At 34.9% G+C, this 9769-nt stretch overlaps 1 protein-coding gene across 1 annotated transcript; it reads right to left on the bottom strand.

Annotated features, from left to right (window-relative positions):
- Positions 1-5695: 5695 nt before the first annotated feature.
- Positions 5696-8608, bottom strand: LOC122307908 (gibberellin 20 oxidase 1-D-like). The gene is made up of 3 exons (XM_043121033.1): positions 7876-8608; positions 6943-7264; positions 5696-6178 (listed from the first exon to the last, which is right to left on the bottom strand). The coding sequence occupies exons 1-3, from the start codon at positions 8457-8459 to the stop codon at positions 5894-5896; spliced, it is 1191 nt and encodes a 396-aa protein (XP_042976967.1). The 5' UTR covers positions 8460-8608; the 3' UTR covers positions 5696-5893.
- Between the last annotated feature and the right edge of the window lie 1161 nt (positions 8609-9769).

Raw genomic sequence — 9769 nt, 5'->3', positions numbered from 1 at the left:
GAAATTGTCAATTGTGATAGGGCTATTGATTATTGGTTCAATCACAGAGAATTGATGTTGTGCACTAAGTTTTTTTTAGTGAAATGAAGTCACTCTTTATATGTGGTTAGTAGGAGCACATATGGTGGAGGTCGATGTGGTAAGATAAAATAATGACAAAAACAAGCGCACGTAGAGGCTTGCCATACTCTAACGTCGATCTATAAGAGTTTGTATATGAGAGTTGAGTAGTAGAAAGCTTATAATATTGGTACCGAAGTAAAATACTCAATTGGATCATCACTGTTTTGTGTGATCAAGTGGGAGATGTAATTCTAGGGCATGTTTACCCCTTGAAATGATACACTCTCTATAGTGATGGTACCTATGGGGATGATGGTTGAGAAAGTGTTAAGAGACACAACCCTTTGATTTAGTCAAAAGCTAAATCAAAGGGTTGTGTCCTTTGTTAATACTCGTGTCCTTTGCCAACCATTGTCTTACTAATGGTTGTGTCACTTCTCAATCAATGCCTCATGGTTTATAAATAGGGACCATTTATGCATAATGAAGGTACTTAATTCTCCTTTGTCTATCACTAACTTGTTGGACAAATATCATCACAGGAGTGTTACCATATTAATGTTGAATCTCTTCATTCATCTTCATTTTCCAAATTTCTACAATGTAATCATGCATGGAGGATATATATACTTGGGATTAAGTCATGTTTTCATGATTTCTCGCTGAAGTCAAGATCATGCAACTTGAAAAAGGAAGTTAAATAATGGGGATCATCAGAGTATTATGGTCAACATATCAAGTGGTTAAGATATATATTGTTGATGTCTCGGTACTGCATGGACACACACACACACACAAAAGCTACACTATCATGTTGGCATTGATCAAGCTAGCTAGCTATATGTCATGTTTGTAGGATCATAACCAACCTGAAAAAATATATTATGATCCCTTTCGATCAGCCATTTTTTGTTTCAAAATACATACGATTTCTAATTAATTATGTGCACATAAAATACTAGTATTTAGCTTAGAGTCTGATGGTCTAATGACATATGACCCAATTCTTCAAATGAAAAATTTAGGTTCGAAACTCCCCACCCCTTCTATAAAAAATAATAAATAAATAAAAAAAAGTACTAGTACTTAATTCCCATTACATATAGAAAACATTCATGTTTAGTGTTTTTTCCTCTCTATTTATCAATTGCATTTTTTTAACTTCCATACGAAAATGACTAATTTATCAAATGGTGATTCTTAACAAAATAAATTACAACTTATATATTTTCTCCATCATTTTAATCTGAAAATCTTAGGGACCATATACTAAAAATGAGAAAACCTAGAGATGATTATTTATTTTTATTTTTACTTCTTTTGAGCAACTAACATATATAATTCAATTGCGGCCATTGTGAACTTCATGAGACTAATTTTTCTTTTCTTAGTTATTTTTGTCGTGCAAATAAAACCAAGTTTCTTACGGTATAGAAGAGGGGGTTGGGGGTATAGGATGGATTGAAATATTAGGGGTGAAAAAGAACCGCTAGCTAGAACTAATCATCACCGACCTGAACCGGCTGTTGGATTTCGGAATCGACCAAAACTAATGGAGAATCATTTTGCTGGAGGTCCAAACTGATGGAAATCGACATCAGTTGGTTCAATTCTGTTTGAAGTTTGAACCGTGTTCAAATTGGTGAACCGACTGATATAATATATTATTTTATTCTTATATAAAATGATGCAATTTAACTTAAGTAAGTTAAACACTTAAGTTAAACAACGTCGTTTTATAACAGTTTGGTCAGAGAAAAAAAAAATTGAAACAATGTCATTTGGTTTAATTCATCAAATGACGTCATTTTGGGTTAGGGAAGCCCCCTTCCCCTCTTCTTCATTTCTCATCTTTACTCTCCAACATCGTTTCTCTCTCTCATCTTTCATCTCTTTGGCCTCTCTTGGTTCTCCCTCCATCCATCTTCCGATTGTCCATTGGTGACACTTAACTCGCTAGCCCCAATGCCCTTTCTCTCTCATCTCTAAAACCTTCTCACTCTCTTGGTAAGTTACATTGAATATTGTGTAATTCTTTGGTTAAATCTCAAATATGTTCTTTGGTGCCATTGTTGAGCTATAAGTTTCGTTTCCATTTGGACTTTGTGTTCTTATTTCATTTTCTTATCTTTTCTCGATGGCCAAACAGTTAATGTTAGGTCTTATAACTCCTTAGATGTAAATTAAAATTGGACTTCTAGATCATTACAAGCCCAAAACCGATCCCAAATTGGCTAACCGACTAGGCCCGGTCATGTTGGTTCTCTCTCCCGCCCCCTCTAGTTGGTCAGTTCGATCAATTTGGACAAATTAAAAAAAAAAAAAATAATAATAATAATTTTTTTTTAAAGGGTCAGTTGGTTCTAATCTCAATTGAACTATTAAGTATATGCATAAGGTATCAAATATTATATATTGATTTGAAAGGTGTATGATTTTATTAATTAGTACAAAGTGTCAATTGCTAAAGATATGAAAACTATATTATGAGATACTGCCGGTACTAGGGTTCTGTCGGGCTCAACTTAATCATCAAATTAATAGTACCTTTGGAGTGGTCATTTATGTACCCTCTACTCTCTAGGGGATGGGGTCCTCTTGTTCCCACCTTATCTCCCAGCTTTTAGCCCATGACTTAAATAATATTTGAAATCTATATTTATTTAATTAATGTAAAGTTTTGCACATCGATCAGTACTAGTACTGATGCGACAAATCTGTCCCACTTTTTATCCAAAGGTTTGTCCTTCGGAAATGGGATTGAATTCCCTCCCAAGCACCCTTTTTTTTTTTTTTTAATAATCTAAAAGACATTTTTTTAGTTTTATCGTTTTAAATTTTTAATTATTTTCTTAACATGTCGTTATATTTGACATTGGAATAGGAGTATACTTACAAAGAGAAAAAAAAAACATTTTAAAAAATAAATTTATAAATTAACATAATTTCATTATGTGATACGTTAAATCTATTTTAAAAACTAAAAATAATTTTACAATCTAACATATCACATTAATCAACTTCAATTAATTATGAACTCATTTAAATAAAAATAGATTTACAATCCAGCATACCATATCAATAAACTTCAAGCAACGTTTTAGAAATTTCACATGTCAAACCATTAATGATATGTAGGGAAAATTGACAAAATAATTGGTTTGTTATCTAAACAAGAAAATAATTTTTATTTTGTATGATCACAAATTAATAAGACCAGTTTTTCTCACTCCACGCCTAATTGTCTACGCTAACTAATTAATGTATGACCTAAGAAATCTTGACGTCCTAGAAATGGTCGCTCACACACACACACATGACACACACACACACACATATATATATATATATATATATATATCATGTCTTTAATCAATTAGACACCGATCGAAGGAGGGTATACACTATATATGATGTTAATTGTTACCAACACATGATGACTAGATAGCACAATGCATGGTTAATACCGATCGATCGAGCTGTCTTAAGGAGGATGTAATATTTTCAGGGACACCAATTACGTCCATAATGGATTAAAGGACTTGAACCTCCATTGGCAACCACGAACATTATTCAACATATGAATCCAGAATGATTTCTTTCTCTTGATGTTTGGATCGATCGAGCACGACAGTACTTAAGTGTCGACCTAGCTAGGAACTGCATCGATCTACATGGTGTTCTGTTCAAAATACGGCCTTTAATTAACTACCAGCCACATGCTGCATGGTGGTCTATTTCTTTGCACATCAACGGCTCGATCATAAACGTCCAGTAGCCAAGAAATAATGGCGCCGCCTGATGCGCTGGCCGCATGACTCGACGCCAAGTAGCAGCTAGACCTTTGGCTGCATGTACACGGCACGTACGCCCCCAGCAGTCAGCACACAACAATAATATATGCAAAACGACAATAAGGTAGCACACAATGGCCACCTTGTTGCATTGCACAAATGCATGTATATAATATACATGGCCTTAATTTCTTCAATTGTAGGTGCACACACACACATATATGCAACCATCACATGAGGTGCATGTTGCACATGTCCGCACGTCCACACGGCATCAAGGCAAACTACACCACTTCTATATGCAGATTCATAATGTCATCGACTCCGGGTTTAATCAACGTGGTGTGTGTATGTATGTACTGTGTGTATATATAAGGCATGATGTGTGGTGTGTATGTGTATTTATATATATATGATACTATATATCTGTGAAGAACGTGACATATACATATTATATATATACAGTACTAAAGTTGCGAGTTAAAAGTTAATTTTTAGTGCAAATAATACTAAATTTCTTAGTTAATAATTATGGCCCCATTGATTAACTTATTACGTGCCTTAAGAACAGGTCGGAAACAAAAATTAAAATCATGTCTCGACCCCACATACGTGCCAGCACGTTGAGACCACTAAACAAAAATCATGCACGCGCACGTGAATGCACAGGCCAAAAAGTTGTCGCGCGCGCATATGTATTGCATCTGTGAGAGAGAGTCCAATCACGGGAACAATCTTAGAAAAGGGGAAAAAGATCGTTGAAAAATACACGAGGGTAGCCATTGGGGTCTGTAATTGTTGCATTAATTTATATCGATGATCTCCAAGTCACCTCATGGCTCAGACTGGACGTAGACTCCGGCCTTCACAAATCTTCTCTCCTCGCAAAATCTTTGTAATAGTCCCCGTGCTTTGGGACCCATCCTAATGGCTAATACTATATATTTTACGTGTTCGTCTTGAGAATGCAACGACAACCCTTGATCAGCATCAGTCCTTGTCTCCGTGATAGTGATACGACAATGACAACTAAAAGTTAGTTTCCTGAAACCGAGGTTTACTGGCAGCTAGCATGTCTCATTAAGTGTACGTTCATTCGTTTCGTCTATATATGAGTGCTTCATGATTTACAATTGCAATTTTTGCCTCCACGTTTGTGGTATCTAGCCATGAGATGTCACAGATGAAAAGATTTTCCTACACTTTTTGATCTTGGAAGGTGGCCGGGAGGTTGATCGATAGATACGGGGAGGATGAAAAGATTTTCCACTTTTCCAGCTGAATGTATTTCCTTGATGCTCAGTTCTTTCTTTTATCGTTTAAATCCCATCACGTTACGCTTCATTTATTGTTTTTATATGACATGATTTCTGCACTGAATTCATATATACAGGCGTGCATGCGCCCCCTGCTCGAGTAATTGCTCGGACAAATAGGGTCCACGCGCTCCTCTCACGTACATTCGTTGTTGAATTTTTTCTATAATTCGAATGGCTAATAATACATAGGAATTTAGACCTGATATATATTTTATTAATATGGTTGAAGAAGAAACCGAAATAAATGTACAAGTTGATGAGTCGTCGTATGTAATAAAAATGACCAAAAAGACTAGAACCATTTGATCAACAAGATAATTAAGAGAGCGTATATAGCACCTCTCGATTATGATGTTCACAATACGACCACACATGCATGCTACTTCATGAACAAGATAAGAGTGCATGCGTATGCCCGAATTCACGTACACCATACACGCATGCAGAGCGAACAGATATTTATGAATACAGTGAAAAGTGAAAGTCGTGTACATAAACAGTAAAAGAAGGTGCTATGCCTAAAGTAAATTATATATATATATATTATATGTGATTACACGGCAGCTAGCTAGCCACTTGATCAGGGTATATATATATATATACACATAGAAGAGGAAGGGGTTGGGAGAAAAATACCATGAGCCGAGAGCTAAGCTGAGCTAGCTAGGTAGCAATGATCATGATCAGAACCGATGATCAGCCAAATTAATTAAGAAATTACTTGAAGTTGTTGGATGGTTTGGAGGATACAAGCCATTGGATGAAGCTTTGGAGGGTAGCGACATCGGCCCTGTAGTGGTTTAGTGTAAACTCCAGCAAGTCGGACCATGTGAAATCAGGGTAGTTCCTTAAGGTCCCTAATTCTCCGCAAACCAGATCTTTTGGGGGCCTCACCACTTTGTCTTCTCTTGGGCACACAAAGTAAACCAACGATCTCCTCTCCTTGTCCCTGTTCACCACTGCTCTGTGCAGGCAACTCTTGTATTTCCCATTAGATAACGCCTTCATATCAAAACATCAAACAGATCATAAGTTACTTAGCTTTATAAATTTTATGTACATGCAGCATGCAGTTGTTTAATTGTTTGTCATTGTCATGCATGTCTTCGATCCGCGTGTCATCTTACTCAAGTAGTGGTAAAATCTTTCGGGTAAAAAGGTCGTTCGTCCAATAATTATCTTGGTATTAAATTATTACACTTTGGATCGTTTTGATCTTATATGAGTTGCATATGCCCTTTTTATTCATAAAGTCTGTATGGATTCATGCCGATATATGGTCCCAGATGATCAAATAAATGCATGGAAGTCATTCACTCCAGACCCACTAGTGGTTATGGATCTCGATGGAAATACTTCAAATATATTATGAGTATTTTTAAACTGCCAGATCAAGCTCAGCCAGCACCTTTAATTATAAATTATGTACATGAAACTCTATAATTGGTCGATCATTAGTCATTTCAGAACGTTAAATGACCATGATGTCTTAATCTTAGCAGAAAATAATTAATGCTGAGATAACCTACTTGTCCACATGCATATGTGTGTATTATATATATATGCTTGCCTGATCATACTGCATGTAAAACCTAGCTAGAGTACTCTTTTTGCATGATTGCACGCTTTCATATTCATTGAGTATCATTAATATCATCAAAATAAATTATACACACACATACATATATGATCATGAATTAAGGACCAGCATAATTATATATATATATATATATGTATATGTATATGTATATAAAATACATACGTACCATAAAGGTATCGCCAATGTTTATGACTAGGGCATCTGGACGAGGTCGAATTGAATGCCATTGGTTATTTGCAAAAACTTCAAGGCCACCAACTTGATCTTGATGAAGAATGGTCAAGGAGGTTGGGTCGCAGTGAGGACCGGTGCCAAGGGTGAGGCCAGATTTTTTGCAAGGAGGATAGTAGTTACACCTCATTATTGAGCTTCCGTCTTCAAAAAACTTCCTGTAGTGCAAACGATCAACACCCAAGCTAATTGCCAAGAGCTCCATAATCACTAGAGAAACTTCCTTCATGGCTTCACAGTACCTTTGATAAACCCAACTATCAAAAGAAAAAGACCAAAAGGGATAAAAAAAAATTAAAAAAAGGTCCATGCTTTCTGATGATGATCAGTGAGATGCGCAGAGATTGATCACAGAGAAAAGATTCCTACACGTCTTAAATAGATAAATTTCTTACAATTCTTTTTTATAAAAATGTAGACTTATCTTAAAAAATGATAAAAAAATAATAATAATAATAATTTTTTTGAAGAACTACTTTTTTTATGAAAGTCCTGCACCGGACTTTTCTTTTTAGAACATGTACATAGCATCAATCAAAACCAATCTTTCAAAGCAAGCAGGGAAGCCAATAAATGAATTAGGTCTTGTTCCGATGTGATATAGAAATATCATTAATGAGGTCGATCGTCCATGTAGTCAAACCCGTCAACAGGAGTCGTTTTTTGTTCTTATTAAAAAATATAATTATAAAAGTAGTTTCAAAAAAGAAGATGCAAGAATGAACATGCCAATAAAAGTTATGACTTGAAAACTCATAAAATGCATTGTTTATTGTCATTTCCAGTACTAGCTAGCGCCTAAAACACTAACAATACAACTTCATGAATTAAATACTGCATGCACAAAAATTAAAATGAATAATCTTACCCTATTCGTTGGAAATCTTCACCCAAGATTGAATTGAAGTAGTTAACTACCATGGGCTCGGAGTCATGATCATCATCATTCTCATGGTATCCAAAAGAAAATGTCTCTTTCCATGGCAACTTAGACGAGTAACGATCTGCATGGGCGCCCGAGTACCCTGAGATACAACCAGGTTTCCTGCAAAGGCTGAGCTTCTTGTCGAGAGGCATCTTGAAAATGGTATCAATTTCATCGTACGCGGCACGAATGAGATTGACATCGACACCATGGTTGGTCACTTGGAAGAAGCCATGGTTCAAGCAAGCCTCCCTGACATGCTCAACTGCGCGAGCTGTTGCTGCATTATTCTCCCCTGTAATGAAGCCACCCAAGTCAATGATGGGTTCTTTGAGCTCTTCTCGAGTGGTACTACTGTGATTGGCCAAATCCCGTAGTGGCCAGATGAATTCGCTAGGCAAGCTGGTTTGCTTTTGGAGCAGAGCTGAGTCGAAAACGAAAGCTCCATTCTCATGATCTTTAACATCCATTAATGGACACAGAGGATTAATGGGTGGCGAAGTGCTGGAGTCCATTATGAGAGACATGATTTTAAAGGGTTTTGGTGCCAGAAGAAGAAGGTATATATTATGTAATTTCTAGAGAGCACAAACAGACAGAGAACTATAGAACAAAACAAAGAGCGCACACACACATATATATAAAGAAATATCATTGAATAAGATCAGGGCTTAATTATTAAAGATCGTATGCATGCAAGGCCGTCCATCGCAAAGGTCGTTGAAAATTAAGGTTTGGAAGCTGCATGGTTGTTAGTAATTAATTAGGTGCAACAGCACTGAGACGAGTGGACACGCGTCCATATTTTAACCCTTAGTTTAGTGACTAAATTTTTCAAAGAAATTAAAATCATGATCGCCGCTCTTCGATCCGATCCCTTTTATCTTTAATATCTCCTTTAAAAATGATATTTAAGTAATGATATTTGAGTAATTAAGTGCGCAAAGTTGCATAATTTTTTTAAAATATTAAAATAAGTAAATATAAAATCTACATTAAAAATTTAATTTTTAATAATAAATCATATTTTTTTAAAATAATTACTCAATACTTTATGACTGTACATAATTTTCGTCTTTTTTTCTACACGATCATGATCTCCTCCGACAAGCATGACAATATCAGCCTACTTTTTCTAAAACTACGCATAGCGAGAGATCAGCATTTAGCAGATATATCTCCGGAGATAGATCAAAAAGTTTCATTTGGTCATGAAGAAGATCACCAAGATCATATAGTATTAGATCGTATGATTCTCCCTCCCCAAAAAATTTTAAAAAAAAATCATTATATAATATATATAATAACAATAAATATTAATATTATAGTAACCTCATCATAGTTATTAAAAAAATATTTTAACCAAAAAAAGAATACATAAAAGTAAATCTATAAATTAATGTGATTTGATATAATGCGTCAAATTATAGAATTATTTTTATTGTAAATTAAATCTAACAAATTATATAAAATTACGTTAATTTATAAATTTATTTATGTGCGCTCTTTTTATGGATATAGCATTTATTATTATTATTATTATTATTTGCAGCAGTACTATATATGCAGGCATGTATCTAGCTATCAGAGGGTGAGTTTAGTAAATAGCTGTTTTCTACTCATTATTACGAGTACTCACCACATGACATGACCATATCAATTAATTATACTCGCCAATTACGTGCAATTAAGGTAGCTGCCAATCAAGGAATTAATATTAACACATTATTTATTGGAAGACGCGTAAGTTATAATATTTTTGAGCCATCATGAACATGTTATCAATATACATACATATATATATACATGTACATGATATATATACATACATATATAT

Source organism: Carya illinoinensis, chromosome 4, assembly GCF_018687715.1.
Source record: "Carya illinoinensis cultivar Pawnee chromosome 4, C.illinoinensisPawnee_v1, whole genome shotgun sequence".
Lineage (NCBI taxonomy): Eukaryota > Viridiplantae > Streptophyta > Magnoliopsida > Fagales > Juglandaceae > Carya > Carya illinoinensis.
This window is presented reverse-complemented; position numbering and strand designations above follow the sequence as displayed.

Coding starts and splice junctions, on each gene's coding strand:
- LOC122307908 (XM_043121033.1), bottom strand. CDS start 8,459: ATGTCTCTCATAATGGACTCCAGCACTTCGCCACCCATTAATCCTCTG. Junction 7,265..7,875: donor GAAGATTTCCAACGAATAGG/GTAAGATTATTC, acceptor TTCTTTTGATAG/TTGGGTTTATCAAAGGTACT. Junction 6,179..6,942: donor ACATTGGCGATACCTTTATG/GTACGTATGTAT, acceptor TTTGATATGAAG/GCGTTATCTAATGGGAAATA.